The sequence below is a fragment of the Lepidochelys olivacea genome (genome assembly GCF_965140295.1).
Source record: "Lepidochelys olivacea isolate rLepOli2 genome assembly, chromosome: 8".
NCBI lineage: Eukaryota > Metazoa > Chordata > Testudines > Cheloniidae > Lepidochelys > Lepidochelys olivacea.
In genome coordinates, this window is record NC_140418.1 from 51,367,609 (window position 1) to 51,395,230 (window position 27,622).

General features: G+C 45.5%; 1 protein-coding gene across 4 annotated transcripts; it reads right to left on the bottom strand.

Annotated features, from left to right (window-relative positions):
• Positions 1 to 1,421: 1,421 nt before the first annotated feature.
• Positions 1,422 to 27,622, bottom strand: LOC311525537 (quinone oxidoreductase-like protein 2). 4 transcript variants are annotated; one of them, XM_084637756.1, is made up of 11 exons: positions 27,437 to 27,622; positions 27,005 to 27,034; positions 26,055 to 26,211; positions 23,387 to 23,483; positions 20,852 to 20,910; positions 20,381 to 20,446; positions 19,897 to 20,006; positions 13,780 to 13,861; positions 11,184 to 11,365; positions 10,091 to 10,254; positions 1,422 to 5,465 (listed from the first exon to the last, which is right to left on the bottom strand). In XM_084637756.1, exons 1-11 carry the CDS (start codon positions 27,505 to 27,507, stop codon positions 5,458 to 5,460), a joined length of 1,026 nt encoding a protein of 341 aa, XP_084493882.1. In that variant the 5' UTR covers positions 27,508 to 27,622; the 3' UTR covers positions 1,422 to 5,457. The 4 variants fall into 4 exon arrangements, with proteins under 4 accessions (XP_084493882.1, XP_084493879.1, XP_084493880.1 ...); XM_084637753.1 differs by having other exon boundaries at positions 10,091 to 10,319; positions 27,437 to 27,618; XM_084637754.1 differs by lacking the exon at positions 27,005 to 27,034 and having other exon boundaries at positions 10,091 to 10,319; positions 27,437 to 27,617.

Here is a 27,622-nt window from a genome sequence, read left to right on the forward strand (position 1 = left end):
CACCATCCTATGCTCTGTTGACAATCAGGCCCCAATTGCAGGTGCTGAGCACTTGAAAATCCGGCCTGCCATCTTGCACAAAGATGGAGAGGTAGGGTCAGAGGGCAGGGCAAGGGTTCTGAATCTCCTGAGCGGTACGTTCTATAGGACATATTGTGTCAGCAAGCCCTCCAGGGATTTCTGGTCACGCAGCCCCTTTTCCACAGGCTGTCTGGGAAACAATCCATGGAAATCCTTCTGACTTATCCCATCAGGGAATGAATGGAGTTGCTGGCAAGGCCCTCCAATCCCATAGATGTTGGTACATATACCCAGAAGGGCAGGGTCTCTGTTCTGTGCCCCAGCCCTCCCTATTCCCTCCAGCAAGGATCACAGCTCCCTAGACTCCCTGCTGTCACCTAGGCTCACCTTCCCTCAGAGGGTTCTGAGAGCAAGGAGGAGGAATCAGCTTGATTTTATGTGGGGAAATTATAGGAGATTTGAGGGCCCTTCTCCCAAGCTGCAGATCCCACCCATGAGAAGATCATACTTATGTGGCTTCTGCAGCGTGAAGCAGAACGTTATGCCATAGGGTCAACTCAGGCCTCCCCTCCCCACGCGCAGGCTTCTTTGGATAAACGGATGAAAAGACCTGGAGACTGTAGTCCTGTATCCCCGATCTAATGGAGTGTACACCTATACACCTCCCCATTTCTGATCTGAAGGGACTACCGCTAAGCCACAGAAGGTAGTTCAGCCTCAAACGCATTCATTCCTTGGCCTCTCTGTACACACACACACCTGCCAGCAAGGCAGCTAAACTGTGATGCTGACTTTTGTCCCTTGGGCCTGGACTGAGTTCACTAGCTAGATTCCAGACAGAAATGATTGTCACTGCTGACCCACATAGGGTTGACAACCCTCCAGGATTGTCCTGGAGTCTCCAGGAATTAAAGATTAATCTTTAATTAAAGATAATGTCATGTGATGAAACCTCCAGGAATTCATCCAACCAAAGTTGGTAACCCTAGACCCAGACCCCATTCAGACTGGCCAGCTAGAGGGGACTGGATGTGTATTCTATTTGCTAGCCCCCCAAAAAACTATATCCCCAATCCTGCAATCTGATTTGCAGACAGACAGACCCTTATGCACATACAGCCCTAGAGGCAGGGCCACTGAAGTCAAGGGGGTTCCGCACAGACTCAGCCACCCACCTTTGTGGATCAGATTGCAGGATCAGGACCCATACTACGCACAGTCTCCAACTATAAACTACACTAATATCACCTATCTTAATAACTCAACGCAGCTCAACTCAACCACTTTAATTCTACTGTAAAACATTACAACAACACTTCAGAAAGGGGCCTTTTGCCAATAGTAACATTTTAATTCTTTATTTATTTATTCTATTATCTTTACAATTAAGACCAACTGTACAAAAATAATTAATTCAGTTCTTGGCAAATTCACACATGGGAAAAAAAATTCTTCTTTCATTTCTCTCCTTAAAATATTTTGATTCAAGGCATGTGACAAACACATGTACAGTAATGAAATTTACAGTCATTATAAAGAGTTAATTAAGAGTCCAGATACCCATTGTGTTTGGTCAGCTATTGGAAGAAATAGGAAAGAGAGGGAGAACTGTTGTGCCCCATAAAGGTTTAATCACAGAACTAGATTTATTTGAATTTGGGGCTAATGGAAGCAAAAGGCTAACAGCACTGGCTCAAGACAGACATAGTATTACCTTCCTATACAATTCAGCCTTGATGCAGCACCCTGTGATTCCAGTGCTGAGTCTCCATACACTTCTATAGATGCAACACAGCTCTGAATTGCAGGGCAGCCCTGTATTGCTAATCCTGGGCTCCTCGAGTCGAGATTCACAACGATGCAGTGGGGGAAAGTTCATTTCATTTAAGTGGGATTTGAACCCAGGGCTCCAGAGATGAAAAACTAGTTGAGTTATCGACTTTGCCACCAAGCCTCCTGCACCAATATCACTGGACTTGTTTTCTCACGCTGGCGCTTGGTGCTGCTGTCTTCCCTCAGTGAATCCCAAACATTCTCCTAATCCCCAGTTTCACTTCCCCCATGTGGGACACCTCGCTAATTCTTTTCAAGGATCAAGAGACTTGCAAAAATGATCAGAATTAACACAAAATAATTCACTTCCACCTATCCAATCAAGAACTGCAGGAGGGAGACAAAGCAGAGCCAGCCTTTAGCCCCTTCTCCCTCCCCCCACCCATGGATTAGAAACATCATAGCTAATCTCATCTTTCATTTAAAAATAGTTTGTCCTTTTTCTTTGAAAAGGTCTCTGAAAATAGCCACAGATTCCAAGGTCAGACGGGACCACTGGAATCATCTAGTCTGGCTTCCTGTATAACACAGGCCATAGAACTTCCCAGAAATACTTCCTGTATGAAAGACAGCATCTCTCTCAGAAAAATACCCCATCTTGATTTAAAAACTGCCAGTGACAGGGAATCACTGGCAGCCTTGGTAAATTGTTCCAATGATGGATAGTCCCCGTTGCTGCTAAAAATGTTTGAGCCATTCCCAGGCTAAATTTGTCTAACTTCAAGTCGGGCACTGATTTATCCTAATATCATGGAGGTTCATTCCAACCCCCGCACCCCTGACACACACAGCCCCCCGCGCAAGGCCTTTGGGGTTGCTGAAACCCTGAGGCCCCACTCCCTCAGTTTCTGGGAGGACCCAGAACCAATTAATGACCTGGGGAGAGGAGGCAGTGCTGCCCTGGCTGCTGCCATCGCCACCAACTCCCTTCCCAGCAGCTGGCTGCTGCTGAGCTTGCTCCTTCCTCTGAGGAGCAGCCATTGTGATTTGTATGAGGGCAACTCAACAGCCCAAGAGGCAGCGCCATTAAGTAGACTAAGCACGGGAGCAAGTCCACAGAACTCCTCTGTTCTAATGCCGGCTCTGAAACAGACACAGGCCCTGATTCAGCAAAGCACCTAAGCAAATGCGTAACTGAAGTGGTCCTATTAACTTCAAGAGGATACATGGAATTAAGCACGGGCTTCCTTGCTTGGCTGCACTGAGGCTGTGGTTTCTGCATCTCTGAAGTGGATCATATTTAGCTACCATGCACTGATGGTGTAACAATGAATGTTTGTAAAGTGCTGTAAGCAGAATGCACACAAAGCACATCAAAGGCAGCAGGTTTAAAACAAACAAAAGGAAGTATTTCTTCCTACAACACACAGTCAAACTGTGGAACTCCTTGCCAGAGGATGTTGTGAAGCCCAAGACTATAACAGGGTTCAAAAAAGAACTAGATAAATCCATGGAGGATAGGTCCATCAATGGCTATTAGCCAGGATGAACAGGGATGGTGTCCATAGTCTCTGTTTGCCAGAAGCTAGGAATGGGCAACAGGAGATGGATCACTTGAGGTTTACTTGTTCTGTTCAGAGGGAATGATGCTAGAATGGGCTAGATGGACCTTTGGTCTGACCCAGTATGGCCATTCTTATGTTTGTGGCCTCCAGTCCCACAGCTTAGATTCACAGACTCTAAGGTTAGAAGGGACCATTAGGACCAGTCTGAAGCTAGTCTGAAGCTTATTTCAACAAGCTGTCCTTTTCAGAACTCTTCTAACTGTTCACAACTATGTAGGACACTAACAAGCAACCAATATCCCAGTCTCCTGCAGCAGGAAGCTGGTGGCAATCTGAGGAATCAGTCATGTTTTTAAGGGGTGAAAGACTTTTACGGGCTTCTCCAAATGACTGGACAGAAGCCAGGGTAGCTGGTCATCGCTCCACAGCAGCAAAGACAAGAGCAAGGCAGCCTGGTCTCCATAGCTGCAGCAAAGTCATGTTAAGAAAACCAAAAGGTTTATTGTACATTTAGAAAGCGCTCTAGTCTGATGGAAGTTCAGAGGCGTACGGATTTGGACTGCAATTCAAAGCTGCGAGCAACAGCGTGGAGGAATTCAGGTACTCTCTCATCAAACAGTTCTACCAGAGAGCGTTCTGCAGGACGTCATGGGTCCAGCTCTTTTCAGGCAGGCTCGAGAGAGCCAATGGTGCTTGTTAAGAGTGTCTCAGACTGAAGTCTCTCCTGTTCGCAGCCACGCTCACCAAGGTCACCATCCGTATAATTACACCTCTGGGGACCAAAGTAAGCTGACACAGGAGTCAGGGACGAAGTCTTTCGTCCCACATGCAAGTGGCTGGGTACAGCAATTACTGGGGGGTCGTTTGGTTCTGCTTAAGGCAGGTCAACAGGTGATATGGACCAATGGCTGGTTACACTGTTGCAAAAGTTGTGCCCTCACCTCATGGTTTTTCATGTCTCCTCATTTCAACTCCACCCCTCAGCCCAAGCTGCCTGGTTCTAGCTGACTGTTTTGTAATGGCTACATTCAGCAGTGCTGCTCTATCACCACCAAGGGCAGCTCCTCTCAAACTGTGGTGAATGGAGCACTGACTGGCCTCATGGCACTAATTCCCCTCCTCACTTCCAGCTCTTAAATTGCATTACAAGAAGCTAAAAACCATTTTGCTTATGTGGAAAGGTCACATGAGGAAAGTCATGACTGTGGTTGACACAAAGGCTCTGACTGCAATTAAAAACTCATGGCTAGCCTGTGCCAGCTGACTCGGGCTAAGGGGCTGCTTAATTGCGGTGTAGACATTCAGGCTTAGGCTGGAGCCCAGGCTCGAGGACCCTGCAGCTGATGCTGGAAAGTCTACACCGCAATTGAACAGCCCTGCGAGCCCGAGTCAGCTGACACGGGCCAGCCGCAGGTGTCTGACTGCAATGCAGACATACCCTAAGATACTAGGTCATCACCAATAGAAAGGAAGCAGTCTGTGCAACCATAAATGTGAGAGATGGGGTCTGCACAACCGCCAGCAGAAGCGGGAGATGTCTCCAACATAAAAACCTCTGTTAAAAGGTGAACCACACTATGGAAAAAGAGTCTGAGAAGCCCTGTTCTAGGGACACAAGGATGTTATGGGTATATTATACAGAGCACACACTGCTCACAGTGGGAGACTTAAGATTTCCCAATGGTGATTCCTTTAAAGAGAGTCTGGTTTACGTTTGTATTAATTGCACTGCTCTGCATCTATTCTCCCTCTTCCCGTCACAGTGAAACCTTGTCTCCCCTAGGACTCCTGGCACTGTTTGTCTAGCACCAGTACAACTCCACCAATGCTAGCAACGGGCGCAAGTATTTATATCATCATGTCATTTAAACCTAAGCAGGAGCCCCTAACCCTCTACATTACTGGTGGTGGTAGACGAATCATGAAAGAAATCATAGGGTAGATGCAACTTGGCTGTCTGCATCCATAAGCCAGAAGGGTGATTCTGCTGATTAGTCCAACAGCAGCAGGGGCTGTGTTCTGAGGAAACAGGCTGATTTATTGCATTGAGATGACAACCTTTCCTGTTGACTTGCGCTGGGTTACACGGCTAAAGGCTTCATTCACCTGCAAACACAAAACCTCAGTTGTTTATACAAAAGGGCATGTACGTGTACACACACACACTCACACACACACACTCCTGCAACTGTTAGTTGCTACTGTAGCCATCTTAATTTGCATTCTCTACAGTAATTTCTATAGACAGATGTATTTGGCCAAATTTTTATGATTGCCCTTTAAAAATCCCCCTGCACTTTTTTTGTGTATAAAGATTTGGGGCACATGAAAACTTGGATTTGTGCATGCAGGAAAAACGACTATGCACAAGGATTTCAGGGGCAGTTTTAGAGGGCAGGTTGGAACACTTTAAAAATCTGACCAAGTGACTTCACATTCCAGAGTGCAATCCAGGCCAGCGAGGGGCTGTGTCAGCACCTGTCCTATAACCTTGGCTGCCTCATGATGCTTTGCTGTTGTAGCTCCCAACCTGGGCTGCCCACAAACAGCATGCAAGTCACACCCTGAATGTCTGTGTATAGCTGCAGCCCTGGCCAAGCAGCCCCAACCCCAGCAGCCTGTCAGCAACACACCAGTCACACTCTGGCTTCCATTAGCCTCGGTTACTACCTGCAGGGTGACCCCAACACACTACCAGTCCTGAGTTTCCCCACAAAACTTTGTTCTGCACTGTCCAGCCCTCTCCTGGAAAGTCCGGATATTAAGATTCGCTGCTCCTGTGAAGAGTCAATATTCAACAGTTTGCTACTTTAACTGGAGTTACCAAACAGTTCTATTTAAACACAGCACTGGATGGGTTTAGATTAAAAAATAAAAAGTTTGTTAACAAAAGAAGAATTCATTTAAAGTCCTATCAAGTATAAGAGATGAAGTTAGAAATGGGTAAAAGCAAATAAAAGTGAAAACGCAACTAAACATTTAAAATCTAATCTAGCAAGTTTCGGTTCAAGGTTTTGTTCAAAATGGCCTCTCTGACCCCCCGTCCCCTTCCCCTTCCAGCAAGATGGGAATTGACCCTTTCCTTCGTCAGGATCTCTCTCCAAGACCCAGAGGCGCTGGGGCCTTTGTCTTCTTAAGTGAAAGAGAGAGAACTTGAGGTTCTCTGCCCCTTTCTTGATAGTCCAGTGAACCTTTGAAGCAGAGTCTTCTGAAGGTTACCCTTCAAAGTAAAGTTTATTCATGCAGTAAAGAAGGTGACACAGAAGCTCGTGGTGAAGGAGGCTCCAGGTCTTTTTTCTCCTCTCCTGTGTTTGCTGAAGTGAAAATTTGCTTTGTGGCCTGCCATTTCCCCCTCTTACTGTCTTGAGGACTCTGTTTACTACTTATCTGTAAATTGAGATAAATACACATTCCTTGTTTAGGACAGACCTGCTTAACAACCGTTGCCTAGGCTGCGTGGGAGCGAATGTGTGCTAATAATGTCAGACAGGGGGATGTCATTACTTTACATAGAATGTTGCTACATACATTTCATCATGATAATATTGACCAGCGAGTTATTAGTTTTCCAGTGATACCCCACAAGGTATATTTTGTACAAAGGTTATTACAAGGGTGCATAGCAGGTGAATAGAGGGATGCTTTTGGTCACAACCACAGAACCATGCACTTCTTCACCCACATGCATACCTCAATTAAAATCATTACCCACAAAAAAATGGAAATTCACAGAGATCAAATTTCCCTACCCACTCACCATGGGGTAGCATTAGAGACACTCAAAAGCTTAATCCTTTACTGGGTGGGTTAATTTCTCTATCTTTGGCCTAACTATTTCTATCAGTCATTTTCAACTACTGCAAGGTGAAGACAAAGTCAGTACCAGTTTCGTTCATCATGCTAAGGAGTTTGGCCAGAACGGCCCCCAGGGTACCTGGTGCTTTCTTATCAGCTCAAAAGAATGTTACTCAGATTGGTCTCTGCAAAGTCTGACACTGAAAATATCAGAGACTGTTATTGCTAGTTGCATTTCCCAGAGTTTCCTGGTCAGTCTTGTTGCCACTGGCCCATCATCTATGAGGCGCAGATGTCTGGTTTAGGTGGCTAACATGCTCTTTAGGTTTGAGATGTAATTATGTGTGTGACGCTATGAATAGTGGAATTTAAATGCAATCAGATTGTTACTCTAAAGTACAACAGGTGGTAGTCGTGACCCAGGGAGCCCCTGAATGCCAACTGGCAGAGGGCCCACCACACTGTAACTCACATCAGGCCTGACACACTCATTGCTCCAACATACTGTTATCATAATCTATATCTAAGAGGTGTCATGTAAGGCATCATACTCAAACTTATAACATACTGGTCATTAATATGATTGCGTGGTGTATGTACAGGCAGTGTATAAAGAATTATAGATGTGTGCTGGAAATATGTTCGTAGCATGTGGCTGGGAAACAGTGCATAAGCCCAGCCTGTCCGAGACAAAAGAATGCGTTTCAGCCACTTGACTGTGTCACCAGTGTAAATTGAGCAAGACGAGGCCAGAAACAATGGAAGTATATTTACATGGAAGGTAAACAAAGTCATCAAACTAGCAAATGGGGGAGATGACTACTTAACAATCAGGGCAGTGGATAGAGGCTGTACCCCCAGGAAGCCTTCCTGCCTCTTGAAACAGAGATGATGGATTTTGGAAAATATACGCCGAAACAGTAAAAATTTTTGGCATCCATCACCAGAGGGACACAAAAGGCCAGAACTCTTCATGTCAGAGAAAAGCAGATCCCTCAACCGAGGGAGTTGAAGTCTCTAAGAACTGACTATAGGTGCGAAACCTGCTTTGCAAAAGATTGTAACTTGCTGAAGTTTTAGTCACTAGAAAGTGTGTTTTGTTTGTAACTTTTCATGTTTCTTTCACTCTTACTTGAAATCATTTAAACCTATGTTCTTTGTTAATAAACATTCTTGTTTTATTACAAAACCATCTCAGTGCTGTGTAGTGAAGTGAAGTTTAAATCTTCAGCTAATCTAACAGGCTGCTGTATGCTCTGTCTTTCTGGAGGCAGTGAACTTAACAACTTCTATGAGAGGGACTGAACAGTGTCGAAGGATGTCTCTGCGGAACTCAGGCTCACCGACTGACCAGCAAGGCAAGGTTTGGACTGGCAGAGTCCTGAAGAGTTTGCTGGCAAGGCAGACAAGCTAGCACGCCCGGGAGCTGGCACATGGCTTATCAGTAGCAAAGCTCACTCTTGCCGAGGCAGAGTGGTGACCGAGTGGCTCCCAGTTCTGGGTGACCTGAGCAAGACATCACTGCAGTGCAGTTTGTTCTGGAGGAACAAACAGCTCAGCATTTGTATTGGAATTTGCTCTTTGTGGGCTTTTTGCCTCAGGGATCCATTTATGAGGCTGAAATAACACAAGAGCTGACCATCTCATGGCACTTCCATTATCCAGGAACTGAAATGCCAGAAAATTACTAACCAGCGTGTAATTCTGACTCCTCTAATGCAGGGGTTCTCAAGCTTTTTCCTTCTAAGCCCCCCCCCAACATGCTGTAAAAACTCCATGACCCACCTGTGCCACAATAACTGTTTTTCTGCATATAAAAGCTAGGGCTGGTGTTAGCAAGCAGGGCAATTGCCTGAGGCTCCATGCCACAGGGGTCCCCATAAAGCTACATTGCTCAGGCTTCGGCTTCAGCCCCAGGCTTCAACCCTATGCAGTGAGGCTTCGGCTTTCTGCCCTGGGCCCTGGCGACTAACGCTGACCATGCTTGGAGAACCCCTGAAACCTGCTAGCGGCCCCCAGGGGGCCCCGGACTCCAGGTGGAAAAACACTGCTCTAATGGCTCCCAGAGTGAAAGATGTAAATTAAGACATAGCTGCATCCCCCAATTCACCTTTAAAAAAAAAAAAAACAATTTTACCCCATTGTATTACTGACTCTTAAGTTGTAAGGTCTTTGTGAAAGGAGCTGTCATTTTTACAGGTCTGTACCATGGCTAGCACAAGGGGGGCCCAACCTGGCACTTCCAAAACATAAATACTAAATAATCATCATACATATTGGAGACATTTAAAGCCAATAACACTGGAATGAAGGAGAAAAAAAAGGGGATTTCTTGAAGAACCGGGGTTCTGTGCCGTGTTTGAAACTGGAGGGTTTTTTGTACGTATCAGAGGGCATTCACCACACACAAAATTCACTCAGACGCAAAACTTTACTCTAAACAAAGCAATCCTGAGAGCTCGACACTGCATAAGGTCATCACAGTTTATGAAAATATACATGTCAAGGTTTTAATTTAATCAACAGCAGCATTTACTTCCTGTAGTGATGACAGGTTCTTGGCAGATACCGGAGTTTAGAGTTAGTTCTGAGGCATAGATCAAACCTACGTGTCTCCTAGTTGTAACTCATATTTTTCCCTCCCTAAGAGGTATGGGGCATAGGTACTGGAACGAGGGAGGCGGGGAGGATGCTGCATCCCCTGGCTTGAAGTGGTTTCCATTTCAGGGTTTACAGTTTGGTTCAACGTCTCTCAGCATCCCCACTATACAAATAGTTCCAGCGCCCTTGTACAGGGGCTCAAGCTTTGGGCCTTCCCATTCCCCATGGAAGTGCTGATAGCAGCCCACCACATTAGACAGCTTCTTCCTTCTATTCAGCCTCTCTCAGAGAACTGTGAATCCTGCCAGCGAGTGTCATCTTGGGCAGCACTTTACCTCTTCCAGTTTGAAGACCGCTCCTACATGAGGTTGGATCCGTCTTTCCTGGCAGTACCAAAGAGCAGAGGAGAGTGATGACGAAAAAACAGGAAAGTCCTCTTCCCGGTATCGACCCCAGAACACTCCCAAGGCAGACACGTTCTTCAGAAGCAGCAGGTTGGCTGGAACAGAGGGGATTGCTCCTCCAGCAAAACCCACCACCACAATCCTGCCCTCCCAAGCCAAACTGCAAAGGGGAGGGAAAGGAGATGTATTTAATGAGGAAGAGCAAGCATAGGGTAAAATTGTGATCCCACTGGGGAAAAGGGGGAGGGGGGTGCCTCTTCTTCATTGGGACCAGAGTTTGGTCCTTAATGAAACACTGTCTCAAACTCAACACTAGGGTTTTAGCTCATTGAAGACAGGACTTTGCCACTACACCATCTGCAGGTAGGATCTCATCAGAATTTGTCAACTAAAAGGGGAGCATCTGGGCCAACCGTTTCCAAGTTTGAGCACCTGCTGGTGGCCTTTAGAGAGCTGGCTGGTCACATGATGCTGACTGATCCATGTTGTTTCTAGCTTTTACATCGCATTAAGGACAGGTGAAAACACATTAAATATTTTCCTGCTGTTACTTTTCCAGGTGAGCAGTTACTATATTTCACACAGGTACATACTGCGATTGCCAGTGAGGGTTACCCACAGAATGATCTCTTTATTAAGTTTCAGAACCTCAGCTCTAGTAGTACTTGCATGGGGCCCCCTAGGGAAACTGGCTCTGCACGAACTGGTTCTGCTAATTAATCAGAGACACTTTCTCCCAGTCAGTACTCAACCAACGCCCCAGTGTGGCACTAAGTGGCACCCCTCTTTCTGATTACATGTGAAAAAAATCAAGGCCCTAAATATCTGTGGTCAGTAAAGAGCGAGATTGGGTGCTATATCCAAACTCCAGCTTGCAGAATTACATTCTGGTGGCTCCCTACATTCCCTTGCAGTTTCAACTGGATACTTGTGAAGCATGCAGAGGGAGGGTCCCAGGAGACCACACATTTCATACCCCTAATGCACGTCACTCAGAACGTAACAGAATCGTATTTCAACGCACCTATGTAATGCCTCTTTGAAGATGTCCCCTCCAACGGCATCAAGAACTACACTGACCCCTCTGTTATCTGTAAGTTTCTTCACCCCCTCCTTTAGGCTCCCTTGGGTGTAATTCACGCTGTGGGCTGCACCCTTCTGCAGAGCCAGGTTGCATTTGTAATCACTTCCAGCTGCTGCTATCACCTGAAAACAAAGGAGGAGCGAGTGTTACAGTCTGATCTTTCATGGTGGAAGACAGCATGAGCTCTCCGAGGCAGGGACTGTCTTTTAGTTCTGTGTTTGTACAGCACCCTAGCACAATGGGGTCTGAGGCTCCTAAGCACTATGATAATGCAAATAAAATAAAATAAAATAAAATAAAGGCATCTTTGCTCAGAGTGATACAATAGGTGCTTTAGCATGTTATCATAATCTATTACAGTACCAATAACTTAAATAAAAGCTCCATAGTAATGTATCTTACATGTCAATGTCCCCAAAAATGCTTTACAAATTTAAAATGTTGTACAAACTGTATCTATATCACTGTACCATTCACTGAAGAACAACCACTGCTGGGATGGAACGCAGCAGCTGTTGGACAACGCACAGCAGCACTATATAACAACTTAAGGCAGAAAGAGAAGACCAGTCCCATCTGCAATTGAAACTTCAGGAGAATTTAGAGAGAGACTGCATTTACCCAAACTGGTCCCTGGTCTGGGTTTAAGCCTAGTACTCCTACCAAATGTGCCACAGGATTTTTAACATACCCCAGTGCATTTGGAGGAGTTTTCCATCCCTAGAAGCATGATAGGATTTCACTCAGAGGGGAGACTACCAGCCGCTGAATTACTTGCTCCAGATTTCTCCAGTCAGACTCTGTGCTTTGTGGGAGCTCTATCACGCACAACAAACCATTCTGCTGGATCATATTAAAGAAGTTCTGTATTAAAATCACAAATGAGTTTGATTCCCCATAGTTTAAATTCCAGGGTATTACTAATTAAGAGGTCTCTTGGTTTTTGGTCTCTTGCTTTTACTGTTTCTCTCCCTCTCTTTGTGAAATTTGCAAGCTGCTAATTGTGTTAGTACATCCTAAGACAGTCAGTTCTCAAAGCTATACTTTGTAACAACAGAAACAGCACACAGAGACTCCCTTTATCTCGCTTTGTTAACAATTGTGATTAAAATAGAGATAGAGGATGTATGTGGATAATAACTGAATGATCTGGGAGGTGCCAGCCTAAGAATCCAGTGTCTATCGGCCGAAGAAGGCATAAAGTGGAAACAACCAGAGGACCCCCGGAGGGCAGACTGGAATCCACCCAACGGCCTCAAGGATGGGAGAACCGAAGAACAACACGGAGCCATCAGGAATGTGCCATCTGCTGATTGATTCAGCAACAGCATGATGAACTAATTCCCATAGACTGGCATAGGAATAAATTCCTATAAAAATGGACTCTAGAAACAGAGCTTTGTGGTCTGATTCTGCAAACCAACTTCCAGGAGCATCAGATGTGCATCTGACAAGGCCCTGCTCCCTCCTCGTGTCCAGGCCACCTGGCCAGTGGCTTGGCACGAGCAACTCTAAGACTGGTAACTATGATAACCACCTTGCAGAACCTGTGTGTGTGTGTATGAATGAATGTGTGAATAAATATGAAATTGAATGGAATGTTATAGCTAAAACTAACTGCTTACTATGATTCTTTCTGTATTCACCATAAATGTGGCATTTTGCCTTATTCCCTTTAATAAGATCCTGCTGGTTTTTATTTTATTGGTATAACAATTTGAATTGGAGTTATTTCTGCCTTGTCACTTTGTGCAGTTCTTTTTACTGAGGGGTGTTCTACTTATAAAAAAAAAAGCCTCTCTTTTAAAAACCCTAACAGCATACTATTTCCTAACCCGATTTATACTGTGATGGTTGGAATAAATTCATCTCTTATTCCCATAAACATCAAACGCTATTATCCCTTAGATCTACATTGGCACAAATCTAAAGGATGAAATTTTCAAAATGACCCAGTGGCTTAGGACCCTAAGTCCCATTGACTCTCAAAATGAATTAGGCCTGTAAGCACGTAAATCACTTTTTAAAATGGGACTCAGGAGCCTAAGTCACTTGGGCACCTTTGAAAACATTCCCCCTCTATCTCCCACTTGGATAAGAGCTCAATTCTGCACTGGAAAGAATCAAGGGAAATTATGGGGCTCCACGGCGGAGTCCATAGCAGGAGCACAGGGAAGGCAGGTGTTTCATGAGGGGAAAGTGCATTAGTGTGTGTGCTGTGTTTGAGAGATGGAGACTGAGAGATGGAGTCTGGTTTACTGGATTACCAGCCCCTCTGACTTTACAAATCTCCTGGGTTCTGTTCCCTACTCTACCGATAATTCATTGGGACACCTTGGGCAACTCCCAACATCTACGTCCTTTTTAGTATGCACATCTTGAAAATGGAGAATAATACTTGCCTACTTTGTGAAACTTAATTCATTAGTGTTTGGAAAGGTCTCTGAATGCTCAGATGGAGCATGCTATAGAAGGCACACTCATTACTACAGTGGGACACACGTAGAATACAGATTCATTTGAAAAAGGGACATACCTTTGCCTTGAGAACGTTAGCAGCTACATCGATAGCAGCAAGCCCCGTGGCCCCAGCAGCTGCTGTCACTAAAACCGTTTCCCTGAGACAGAGACAGAGACTGAAATAAACAGAGCTTCCCTCCACAACAGAAAAGCAGTGCATTGCGTGCCTGCCTACTAACAATACACAAAAAGAAAAGGAGTACTTGTGGCACCTTAGAGACTAACCAATTTATTTGAGCATGAGCTTTCGTGAGCTACAGCTCACTTCATCGGATGCATGCCGTGGAAACTGCAGCAGACTTTATTTATACACAGAGAATATGAAAAAATACCTCCTCCCACCCCACTGTCCTGCTGGTAATAGCTTATCTAAAGTGATCATCAGGTGGGCCATTTCCAGCACAAATCCAGGTTTTCTCACCCTCCACCCCCCCACACAAATTCACTCTCCTGCTGGTGATAGCCCATCCAAAGTGACAACTCTTTACACAATGTGCATGATAATAAAGTTGGGCCATTTCCTGCACAAATCCAGGTTCTCTCACCCCCTCATCCCCCTCCCAAAAACCACACACACAAACTCACTATCCTGCTGGTAATAGCTCATCCAAAGTGACCATTCTCCCTACAATACAGAAAGAGGGATTCTAGGTGGACTCCTCCTGAAGGTCGAAACAGCAGACTGGACTTCTACATAGAGTGCTTCCGCCGACGTGCACGGGCTGAAATTGTGGAAAAGCAGCATCACTTGCCCCATAACCTCAGCCATGCAGAACACAATGCCATCCACAGCCTCAGAAACAACTCTGACATCATAATCAAAAAGGCTGACAAAGGAGGTGCTGTTGTCATCATGAATAGGTCGGAATATGAACAAGAGGCTGCTCGGCAGCTCCCCAACACGAGTTTCTACAAGCCATTACCCTATGATCCCACTGAGAGTTACCAAAAGCAACTACAGCATTTGCTCAAGAAACTTCCTGAAAAAGCACAAGATCAAATCCGCACAGACACACCCCTGGAACCCCGACCTGGGATATTCTATCTACTACCCAAGATCCATAAACCTGGAAATCCTGGGCGCCCCATCATCTCAGGCATTGGCACCCTGACAGCAGGATTGTCTGGCTATGTAGACTCCCTCCTCAGGCCCTACGCTACCAGCACTCCCAGCTACCTTCGAGACACCACTGACTTCCTAAGGAAACTTTAATCCATCGGTGATCTTCCTGATAACACCATCCTGGCCACTATGGATGTAGAAGCCCTCTACACCAACATTCCACACAAAGATGGACTACAAGCCGTCAGGAACACTATCCCCGATAATGTCACGGCTAACCTGGTGGCTGAACTTTGTGACTTTGTGCTTACCCATAACTATTTCACATTTAGGGACAATGTATACCTTCAGATCAGCGGCACTGCTATGGGTACCCGCATGGCCCCACAGTATGCCAACATTTTTATGGCTGATTTAGAACAACGCTTCCTCAGCTCTCGTCCCCTAAAGCCCCTACTCTACTTGCGCTATATTGATGACATCTTCATCATCTGGACCCATGGAAAAGAAGCCCTTGAGGAATTCCACCATGATTTCAACAATTTCCATCCCACCACCAACCTCAGCCTGGTCCAGTCCACACAAGAGATCCACTTCCTGGACACTACAGTGCTAATAAACAATGGTCACATAAACACCACCCTATACCGGAAACCTACTGACCGCTATTCCTACCTGCATGCCTCTAGCTTTCACCCTGACCACACCACACGATCCATCGTCTACAGCCAAGCTCTGCGATACAACCACATTTGCTCCAACCCCACAGACAGAGACAAACACCTACAAGATCTCTGTCAAGCTTTCTTACAACTACAATACCCACCTGCAGAAGTAAAGAAACAGATTGATAGAGCCAGAAGAGTTCCCAGAAGTTACCTACTACAGGACAGGCCTAACAAAGAAAATAACAGAACGCCACTAGCCGTCACCTTCAGCCCCCAACTAAAACCCCTCCAACGCATTATTAAGGATCTACAACCTATCCTAAAGGATGACCCAACACTCTCACAAATCTTGGGAGACAGGCCAGTCCTTGCCTACAGACAGCCCCGCAACCTGAAGCAAATACTCACCAACAACCACATACCACACAACAGAACCACTAACCCAGGAACTTATCCTTGCAACAAAGCCCGTTGCCAATTGTGCCCACATATCTATTCAGGGGACACCATCACAGGGCCTAATAACATCAGCCACACTATCAGAGGCTCATATACCTGCACATCCACCAATGTGATATATGCCATCATGTGCCAGCAATGCCCCTCTGCCATGTACATTGGTCAAACTGGACAGTCTCTACGTAAAAGAATAAATGGACACAAATCAGATGTCAAGAATTATAACATTCATAAACCAGTCGAAGAACACTTCAATCTCTCTGGTCACGCAATCACAGACATGAAGGTCGCTATCTTAAAACAAAAAAACTTCAAATCCAGACTCCAGCGAGAAACTGCTGAATTGGAATTCATTTGCAAATTGGATACTATTAATTTAGGCTTAAATAGAGACTGGGAGTGGCTAAGTCATTATGCAAGGTAGCCTATTTCCTCTTTTTTTCCTACCCCCCCACCCCCAGATGTTCTGGTTTAACTTGGATTTAAACTTGGAGAGTGGTCAGTTTGGATGAGCTATTACCAGCAGGAGAGTGAGTTTGTGTGTGTATGGGGGTGGGGGGAATGTGAGAGAACCTGGATTTGTGCAGGAAATGGCCCACCTCAATTATGCACATTGTAGGGAGAATGGTCACTTTGGATGAGCTATTACCAGCAGGATAGTGAGTCTCTGTGTGTGGTTTTTGGGAGGGGGATGAGGGGGTGAGAGAACCTGGATTTGTGCAGGAAATGGCCCAACTTTATTATCAAGCACATTGTGTAAAGAGTTGTCACTTTGGATGGGCTATCACCAGCAGGAGAGTGAATTTGTGTGGGGGGGTGGAGGGTGAGAAAACCTGGATTTGTGCTGGAAATGGCCCACCTGATGATCACTTTAGATAAGCTATTACCAGCAGGACAGTGGGGTGGGAGGAGGTATTTTTTCATATTCTCTGTGTATAAATAAAGTCTGCTGCAGTTTCCACGGCATGCATCCGATGAAGTGAGCTGTAGCTCACGAAAGCTCATGCTCAAATAAATTGGTTAGTCTCTAAGGTGCCACAAGTACTCCTTTTCTTTTTGCGAATACAGGCGAACACGGCTGTTACTCTGAAACCTAACAATACACAGTTTCCCATTTGTCTTGAAGATGAAAGATCTCCATGATCAGCTTAAAAAGACTCCAGCAATTGATTTTACCCCATGATCCATTTCAGTAGTAAGAATTTTCCACATCTTCAATGGTATTCTCTTTCCCAGAATCTTTCCCAAAGGCATGAGTAAGGGGAGCTTGACTTTTCCCAAACACCAGTTCATACCCGGATGAAATGAGTCACCGTATCCCCCATCGAGTGTGAATCTTTTACATTCCAAAGTGAAGTGATCTGATAAGAGAATATCTACATGTTTTCAATTACTGTACAAGTAGATATACATTTACTCCAGTTCAGGTGTAACAGCAAACTGTGCTGTTTGCAGAGTTGGGGCAAGGGAGAGGACGGTTTTTCTGTTAAGGCACAAGAGTTGGCTCTGGATGCTGTTCTTACCTCTGCCACGGACTTCCTGTGTCAATGTAGACAAGTCAATTCTCTCTCTGGCTTTGTTCTCCCTATTTCACATACACACCCTAAAGTCTCCACAGAGCACTTGCTGCACTTCCAAATCCCAATCCAGAAGTTAAAAAATTCCCAACCAGGCTCCTTTGCTCCCAAAGGGACCAATGTTTCCCTTAAAACCTGCCTGTAACAGTACAAGCCTACTTATCCAAAAGGAGAGCTGTTGTCTTAGGATAAATTAGCAGAGCAATGCATGGCATGCACTGATATTGGGCAGGAAGGCTAATTTTCAGCTAAACAACAGGTTGGACTTGGACACAATTTGCCTGCCTGGGATACAGCCCAACCCTACCAGCTATTTCACAGCAATATGCACTGGTTTCTGGGGCTTATAAAAATCCCTCTGTTCAGCAGGTTTTTGCCAAGAACATCACAAGGGTATAAAATGCTTTTTAAAATATGTAATTTTAAATTGTTGAAAAGCTATCAATGTGTTTGTGTACTTTGAGTTTATAAAAGCAGCCCTCATGCAGGCTATGGGCTTTGAACAATTTTAAAGTGACACATACACAATTTGTTGACTAGTGTATTGCCTTTTCACAGTGACCATCTTCCGTGTGGGAAGTGACCCCATCACCGTAGTATCTGAGCACCTCCCATACATCAGTCAATATTATTTATTTATGACATCCCTCTCAAATAGGGAATGAGCCCCAATTTACAGATGGGGAAACAGAGGCACAAAGATTAAGTAACTGGCCCAGGGTGACACAGTCTGTGGCAGAGAAAAAAACTGAGCCTAAGGTCTCCCGAGTCCCAGTACAGGGTTAACCATAAAACTATCCTTTCTCCATAAATGTAAAGGTACCATCAATATCTGTGATGGATTTCCCGCCATATGAACCCAGGACTCCTCACACCTCCATACTCCCAGACCGCCAAGCCTCTCCAGCATGTCCCAGGTCAGCCTGGAAGGGTCTCCCCTCCACTAATGAACCATGTATCACTGCCCTTATAATCAGCCCCCACAGACAAAACTGGGACTCAAAGCCCAGCATAGTGAGCCCTCCACTAAGCTCACCCGATGAAACCAGAGAGCAGCATAATCTCCCGAGGAAGCAGCAGACATGTCATCACTTGGAACTAGACAAAGGACTAGAAAATATACTGTAAAGAATAGATCTTCCCCAGCTGGGAGAGGTAGGGAGATGGGCTGTCTGTCAGAACAGGTCATTTCTATCCCTAGCAGCTATTATTCTATCCTAGTATTTTCCCATAAAATACTAATGGATGCAGATCTGAGTCTTTTCTTTTTTTCAGAAGCATTGCTTCATATGTCCTCAAGGCAGATCCAGCATCCAGTTCTGGTTTACTTTGTGGTTCTCACTCTTGGTGTGGACAGTGACACTTAACAAAACACACATCTTCACCCATACACACAATGCATATTAATTTCCACTACACTCTTGTCAAACTCATTGTGAATCAGTGGCCAGGGAAAACCAGCAGCCTCACTCCCCACGGGACAAAAAGACAGCCTGATCTAAGAAAAGGAGTACTTGTGGCACCTTAGAGACTAACCAATTTATTTGAGCATTAGCTTTCGTGAGCTACAGCTCACTTCATCGGATGAAGTGAGCTGTAGCTCACGAAAGCTTATGCTCAAATAAATTGATTAGTTTCTAAGGTGCCACAAGTACTCCTTTTCTTTTTGCAAATACAGACTAACACGGCTGTTACTCTGAAGCCTGATCTAGTGATCTGAGCAGAGTTTAGAAACCGGGAATGCCTGGATGTTATTCCCAGCTTCACCACTAACATAACAGCATGACCTTGGCCACAAGACCTCTTCTACGTCTTTGTTTCCCCATCTACAAAGCGGTAACAATAATACTTCTTAATGAGTTCACTGAGTGCCTCGACATTATTTTGATGTATGGCTAATATGGGAGATTAGATGTTAGGAGTATAGCTGGCTGGAGAATAATTCTGTTTCATGACAACCTTCCAGACTTTGAAATTTGTTTTTGTTCCCATACAGAACACAAGCAAAAACACTTCAAGCATTTTTGTGAAATGGAATTATGTGAAAATGTCCTTCTTGAATTGAAAAGGTCAGGTTTTCAGATTTTCAGATCTGGGGGGTCTCTCTCTCTCTCTCTCTCTCTAGAAGTGAAAGACCACCCTGGATCTCAGAAGCTTTCCCATCAAAATCAGTAGGTCTCCATGAAACATTTGGACTTTGACAAAAACAGTATATTCCAATGACCAAAAGGTTTTGTTGAAAATATTGCAACCAGCTCTATTTATGAGATATGACGTTTGATTTTTTGCAAATGAAACGCATTCTGCAGGGACTAAGTATCGTTACTGCTGGACACGTTATGCTTTGGACTCCTCTGATCACTTACCCTGGCTGCGTGCGTGCTCTATGATCCAGGGCCAAAATGGCTGTGCCATAAGACACAGGCAATGCTGCAGCTTCTTCGTAAGAAACACCTTCTGGGATTGGCCACAGCATCTACATGAGAAGACAGAGCAACACTCTTAATCCTGAAGAGGGATAGAGGATGAAATTCTGTCTTTTCCAACTGCTTTAGTGAGCACTTTGAACATGATACAGAAGCATGCTGTTAAGCTGTCCTAAACATTACACTATGTGAAACCGTTAATTTCATCCAAATAAGTTTTAATGCAATTTTTCTTATCAGCCCTTTCTGCGTTTTCGAGGATTCTCTAGAGCAAACCCCAGTTCATGGCAATGAGGGCAGGAGAACAAACATCAAAAAGAAAGGCACAGACTGGAAGATCTCACAGGAGCCAAAAACTAAACAACATGAGACATAAAACCTTTTGCAATAATGGAAGACACATTTATATTTAAATTGTAGTTACCTTCTGATCAGCTACGCACTCCCCAGCCATTGCACTAGTGCCAGTCACACCAATTACCCTGTCTCCCTGCCGGAAAAGCACCAGTGGACAGGCGTTAGGAGGAAAACAATCACTTGATCTCACCCCTCTCTTTGGATTAAGTCTTTGATCTTCCTTCTTTCCCAAGAAGGACCCAAGGACCCGAGCAGCACAAACTAAACCTGATAACAGTTCAGGCAGCAATTGCATTAATCAGATACCTCCCCACCCTTCCCACCTTTGCTTCTTTTTCCAGACCCTTATTCCTCTCTCTGATGGGACTTGAAATACTACCACCTTCCTGCACACACCTCCAACCCATCAAGCAGAGCTCACAACTTTGCAGATACTATAGTGCGGACGGCTTAAACAGTACCCCCACACTGCATCCTCGATACTCCCTGATCAACCGGGAATCCATTCCTAACCCCAGCACCACTACATCTCACTTACCTCCTGCACTGTGCTGACGTTCGCTCCAGTCTCCATCACCATCCCTGAAAACTCCATTCCTAAAGCAGGAGAAAGTCATGCACATCCCACAAACACTGAACCAGGCCACTTCCCCAGCTGCACTCAGCACTGTCCTCTGCAGATGGGATCTAGGGATTCTCACCTACTCCAGTCCTACCCAGTCTCCAGTCCTACCAGACTGGGGTGGGGAGAGCAGAGAGACAGTGAGTTCAGCTAACGTTAGCCTCGTGTGGCAGATGCAGGCAGCTCTACTCTCCCTGGCTGGCAAAGATATTGCAGTACTTGGAAAAGACAGAAATGCCAAAGGAGAGCTGTGTAAGCTCGGTGACTTGTCTCTCTCACCAACAGAAGTTGGTCCAATCAAAGATACGGACCTCACCCACCTTGTCGCTCTAAAGATGCTCAGAGTCCAGCTGCTCTTTGATTTTTAACTCTGAAAATGACCATATTTGCCAGATTACCAATCACCAGATTATCCATGATGGCACAGGTTTGCATACAACATATGGAATACAGCCAGCATTCGAAGGCTGCTTTAGAGAAGATTTAGAAGCAAAGCTGTTAGGAGGCCAGAAGGTGGCACTGTGGGAATGCAGACTGATAAAACAGTACTGCGTAAATGGGGCGGGGAGGGGAGGGGAGAAGAGTAGAAGTAAGGACTTTTCTAAAGTTATTGTAAAGTAAAAGCTACGTGGCTGTCTGTCTTCAGAGGCGTTCTTATGGCATCAGTGGGACTGTCAGCTCCCAGGCTGGCAAGGGCTGAAGGAGATATTCAAGCCTGAAGGTTTTAGTGCAGCAAACAAACACAGCAGAGGTGCTGCATGTTCACCGCTACAAGAACAGGAGGTTCGGTGGTTGGAGGCAGGAGGAATTCAGCAAGGGGATGGCATATGCCTAGAATGTCAAGCATGGAGAAAGCCACACACACTATACAGAATGATCCCTGCAGACATTATACTTTAAAGCACTGGTTCTCAACCAGGGGTATGTGTACCTCTGGGTTTACGCTGGGGTTTTCTTGGGGTACATCAACTTATCTAGATATTTGCCTAGTTTTACAACAGGTTACATAAAAAGCACTAGTGAAGTCAGTACAAACTAAAATTTCATACAATGACTTGTTTATACTGCTCTGTATACTATACACTGAAATGTAAGTACAATATTTCTATTCCAATTGATTTTATAATTATACGGTAAAAATGAGAAAGTAAGCAAGTTTTTGGTAATAGGGTGCTGTGACAGTTTTGTATTTTTATGTCTGATTTTGCAAGCAAGTAGTTTTTAAGTAAGGTGAAACTTGGGGGTAAGCAAGACAAGTAAGACTCCTGAAAGGGGTACAGTAGTCTGGAAAGGTTGGGAGCCACTGCTTTAAAGGGCAGCATAATAACCTGGACTGCATAGGTGGATGCTATGAATTCCTGAATTCTAACCCCAGTTCTCCCTTTGAGTTGCCAAGCAACCTTGGGCAAGGCACATAGCCTCTCTGTGTCTCACCGTGCCCATCTGTAAAGTGGGTTTCATTATACTTATCAACCTCTCACCCAGCATTGTCATGAGGATTAATTAGTTAAGCTTTGCCCAGCGCTTTGAAAATACAAAGGTCTGTATAACTGAGAGGTGATAAGAGACTGTGGCCACAGTGAGGTCTTGTCTATGCTAGGAAAATCCATCAGCGTAGAATTAGCACATTTTAATTTATATGATGCTAAACCTGACTTAAAGATGACAGGTGCAAAACATGTGTTAGCTGGATGTGGTTAACCATAAGGTTGTGGCAGAGCTTAATTTGTAATGAAAAAGGTGCTGGGGCTCAAGCAATTAGGTGCCGGGACTCAAACAAACTTTTTACATTCATAACCGATGCAGCAAGACCAGAAGTGCCAGGGCTCAGCCCTGGCAAGCCCTGGCACATATTAAGCACTGCATTGGAGGCAGGGTCACACAGAGAGTTTTCCTTCCCCGGAGCAGCATGACAGTATACAAAGACAAGAAACTGAGAGCCACAAGGAGGCAGCACTTGGGCGAATACACATCCCACTTACTGTGGGTCATTCTTTTGTGGAAGGACAAAGGAATAGTAAGTGTTAAGAATGGGAAATCCATCCCAATCCCCTTGTGCCTGGGAATGTCTGGGAAAACATATTTAAATATTTTCTTCCTTATAATAAGTCAGTAGGACATGAAGACATCCACCTCAAGGCTGTTGGTCTGACTCCAGTCAAGGTCAGAAATGTCCACAATTTGTTTCCATCGTCTGGCTCTTCAGTTGCCTATATTAAATGAGTGAGGAGGTCTCAGCCCAGTTCCTAATGGACAGGGTGTCCACGACACAAAACAACACCACCCCAATTTCTCTTAATTCATCAAAGGCTACGCTGCACCTATTCTATAGCTAGACAGCTTTATTCCCTAGCACTGTCAATCTGTCCCCAGCACTAAATTCACTCAGAATTAAACACAGTAAAGTTAGTCACTCTATAACCTGCACAGATCAGACAGACTCCTACTTACCAGGAGTGAATGGAAGACAATGCTTCTTTTGGTACAAACCCTTACAGGCCAAGATATCAGCAAAATTTACTCCACAGTAACGGACGCCAACCCTGACCTGAAAGAGAGAAGGGAACCCTTCAAGCAGTAGAAACATTTTAAACAGATAACTTCACTGCAGTAGCATTTTAAAACAGCTCTCCCCTTTCCCAGGGACTTACACAGTCCCCATTACCACAGTATCTGAGCACCTCACAATCCATCATGTGTTTCTCCTCCCAACACCCCTGGAGGGAGAGCAAGGCTATTATCCTCATTATACAGTCAGGGACTTGAGGCACAATGAAGCTGAGTGACTTGTCCAAGGCCACACAGGATGTCTGTGGCAGAGCAGGAAATCAAATCGCAGTCCTTCTAGTCCCAGGCCACAATCCAACCCTCTCTCAAAAGACTCCCATGTTTTCTGAGGCACAGACCAGATCCTCAGCTGGTATAAACCAGGGTAGTTCTGTTGATTTTATTGGAGCTATGCAGATTTACTCCAGTGGAGGAGTTGGCCCCAAGTGTTTTGGTGGAAGATGGCATCCACTGAATAGCAGTTACTATCTCAGGATACTTTTCTATTATGTACTACTTTACTATTCTTTTAATAAGTTTGTTTCTTTGACACTCTCCTCAGCACACCCAGAACTGTCAGCCACTGTGTTACTTCTTCCTCAGCAAGACAGTGTTGCTGGAGCTTGGACTGGGTGTCAACCTCACCAGCAAACTCTTTGAGACTCTGCCAATTTTAACCTGGACTTGCAGAGAACATCCCGCAAACCCCAGTTCCTGAGTTCCCCAGAGACATCTCTGTTGCGTCCAGTCCCTCTCACTGGACACCCACAGAAATGTTTAAGTTTACTGCCTCCAAAGAGACAGCATAAACGCCAGCCTGTTTGGATTCATGCTCCACTTCAATACACAGCACTGAGATGGTTTATATTAAAACCTAAGAATATGTTTATTAATAAAGAATATAAGAATGTGAGCGATACAGAGCAGAGATAACAAACAGAAAATGGTTACAAGCAAAACAAAATAAAACATGCTTTTTAGCATCCAAGACTTAACTATAGCAAGCCACAATCTTTGCCTAAACAGCTCTCTCACTTATATCAAGCTACCACATTGCTAGCCCTTCTGGCTAAGTGATGGATAACTAAGGAGTTCTCTCCTTATTATAGTCCAATAAACCTTTGAAATGTATTCCTCTGAAGTGTAACCCCACAGAAAGTTCTTCTCCCCCACTGTTTGTTTTCTCCTGTTGACTTCCCATCCCCGCTGTTGATTCATTGTCTCTGACATCACCTTGCTCAGTTTACACTGGAGACATAGGCAAACAAGCAAAACAACTTTCCTTTTTCTAGGACAAACTTATTTATCAAGTCTGCCCCCAGAACAGATTTTAGGAACACATTTCCAGCACACATACATAACTGTTTACACACCATCCGTACACATCATGCAATGCCACTCGTAACCAGTGTGTCACCAGTTCTTATATGATACCTCATTCAATACACTTTTATAGTACAATAATATTCTATATGATCAATTGATTCAGCTGCTTATTCTTTAGGTTTCAGACACTGGGGTGTCTGGACCCTGATTGTCACAGTTTTGTTATCAGCTGTTCATTTCAATGGGCTTCTCTGTGCCTTCACATAACATATTATCTGTGTACACACAAGCACTAAGCACTGGACTATGGATTTTCACCTGGTTTTACCTCAACCCAGTGCTGATAATTAGCACTTGGGTTTTACTTGATCAAAGTGCAGTACAACTACAAAATAAGCCTCTCACCAGCTCTGTGAGGTATGGATTGCCACCATATTACAGACAGGGAACCTGAGACTCAGACGGGAAGGGACTCGACTAAAGTCACTCAGCCATTGACCCAGTGGTTGTTTTAAAGTCCCAAACCATCCTCTTTCTTACTGAATTTGTTTCCTTTCTAATCCGCACACAACCTTCATCTCTAAAGCTCTTATTATTTAGGGAGGCAGTGTGGCCTAGTGGCTGGAACACTAGACTGGGACTCAGGAGCTCTGCATTCTAATCCTGGCTCCGCCACTAGTCTGCTGTGTGACTTTGGGCAAATTAATTTCACTGCTATGTGCCTCAGTTTCCCCATATGTAAAAGGGAGATAATGATACTGACTCCTTTGTAAAGTGTGTTGAGCTCTACGGATGAAAAGATTTTTGTATTACTGCAGTAGACTCTAGAGCTCCATTGTGCTAGGCACTGTACAAACAGTCCCTGTTTTGAAGAGCTTGCAATGTAAATGGACAAGACAGACCAAAACCAGGAGGGGAAATGAATTTTGGATTGTGGGTGACAGTGAGGAGAGAGTGAGGGAGACTAAGTGAGGAGGCGGGTGCTGTAATTAGGGGTGAGAGATGATCAGGGCACAATTCAGGGGTGGGCAGATGGTGAAGAGGAAGAGCAGATCTTAGAGATGTTAAAGAGAAAAAACTGGCAGGATTTAGCAACAGCACTGATGTAGGGGAAAGAAACCAAGAGGACTAGCATAGGACTCCAAGGCTGTGAGCCTGAGACACAAGGATGTAGGTGGGTTTGCCAGCTAAGGGACATTAGATTATTCAAAATAATCAGCAATTCTGCGCATCTCAATCCCAGTACCTCATGGGGCTGCAGAGAAGGGGATGGGAGGTTCCTAATAATCAATGGCTTTGTCAGCTCGGTGCACAGCACTGCTTGATAGTTCCGGCAGGACTGCAATAGGATGTCATTGTTCAGGGAGAACAATCCCAGAAGCTCTTTACCTGAAGCACTGCTCCTGCAACAAAAGAGTATGCGCTAGCGTTATACTGTGCTGTGTACCAGCCAGTTGCCACCTTATCACCCCAGAAGTAGCTGCATTTCATAAAGCATTTTGGTTATAAAAGATATCACTGAAAGTATTTTATACAGCAAGGACTGCTTGCTATACATAGGAGACTGCCAATAACCTCTCCATGGAGTGGTTGAGCTTGCATTACGCTTAATTTTAAAAACAAAGTGGGAGAGAAGTTTACTGCTGATGAAAGACTCCAGTAACACTGGACCCAATAGTACTTAGACCTCTGGGGTAGGGACTGTTCTTGGTTATATATTTGTACACTGCCTAGCTTACAATGAGGTTGCTCTAGGTACAACCCAAATAATAAGCCGCCGCCGCCACCACCCTGGTTTGAGTTAAGTATGGTGCAGGTGGTGAAATTTAACCACTGCCATTTCTTAACACCTTTTGTCCCTAAAACAAGGGTGCTTGGGGTTACCTAAGGTTTCTTGCCTGCCGGAGAAGAGGCTGCCCTCTGCTCAGTGTCAAAGTCTCCCATGTGCCTACTCCTAGATTTTCTTTGTCACCCTGTCACTGCAATAGCTGCAGTGCTGCCAAACCTCAAGCATTCAAAAATATGAGATTATATATATGCGCATGTATAAAAATTGGGGCGGGGGGGTCTTTTTATTTGCCTCCTGGGTTCAGAGCCTTTAGGGGCTCTGAGGCCATGTTTTCAAGCTTTTCTCCCCAACCAGGAGAGCTAGAAACTTACTTTAAGGGGAAAAGTCGCAAAACGGCGATTTCTCACCTAATCCCGAGATCCCAAGGAGCTGAGCGCCTTTAAAAACAAACCACATGTTGCAAGAGTTGACAGCAGTATTCCCCCCCAGCCCTAGCCCCTCACTCCCGGCAGGAAAGCCCCAGCACTGCCCCGCTCTCTGCACGGGATGGGAGGCGTGCGCCCCGAGAGGTGGAACTTCGCGGGGGGATGGCGGCTGGGAGCTCAGGAAGGGGCGGGAGCGAGCAGAGCTGGGGCTCCAAGGGAGCACAGGCGGTGCAGGGCACGACTGGGGGGCAGCGCGGGTCGGTTCAGGGCTGGGGTCGGGGGGAGCGCGGGTCGGGTCGGGGCAGGGCCGGGGTCCCGGGGCGGGGAAGTGCGGGGGCGGGGAGCCGGCGGGGCGGCGCACGGCGGGAAGAGGGGACTGCCCCGGGGCCGCTGGAAGGGGAGCCGAGCTCAGACCTGCAGCGCTTCAGCCGGAGCAGCCAGCCAGGCCCCAGGCCCCAGCGCAGCCCCGCCAGCGGCGCCGTCATGCTCCTCCGCGCCGGGCACCCTGCGCTGGCTTCCGGGGAGTGAACACCGCCCCGAGCGCCTCCAACGGGGACTGCGGGAAGCTCCGTCCGGTCCCCGCCTCCCGCGGTTCCCCCT

Excerpts from the sequence above, each read along its gene's own strand:
- LOC311525537 (XM_084637753.1), bottom strand. The coding sequence starts at position 27,507 with ATGACGGCGCCGCTGGCGGGGCTGCGCTGGGGCCTGGGGCCTGGCTGG. Across the intron at positions 23,484-26,054 it reads CTTCTCTGCAGCCCCATGAG|GTCAGGGTTGGCGTCCGTTA; the intron begins GTACTGGGATTG and ends TCTCTCTTTCAG. Across the intron at positions 20,007-20,380 it reads AGTGCGTAGCTGATCAGAAG|ATGCTGTGGCCAATCCCAGA; the intron begins GTAACTACAATT and ends CTTCTCATGTAG.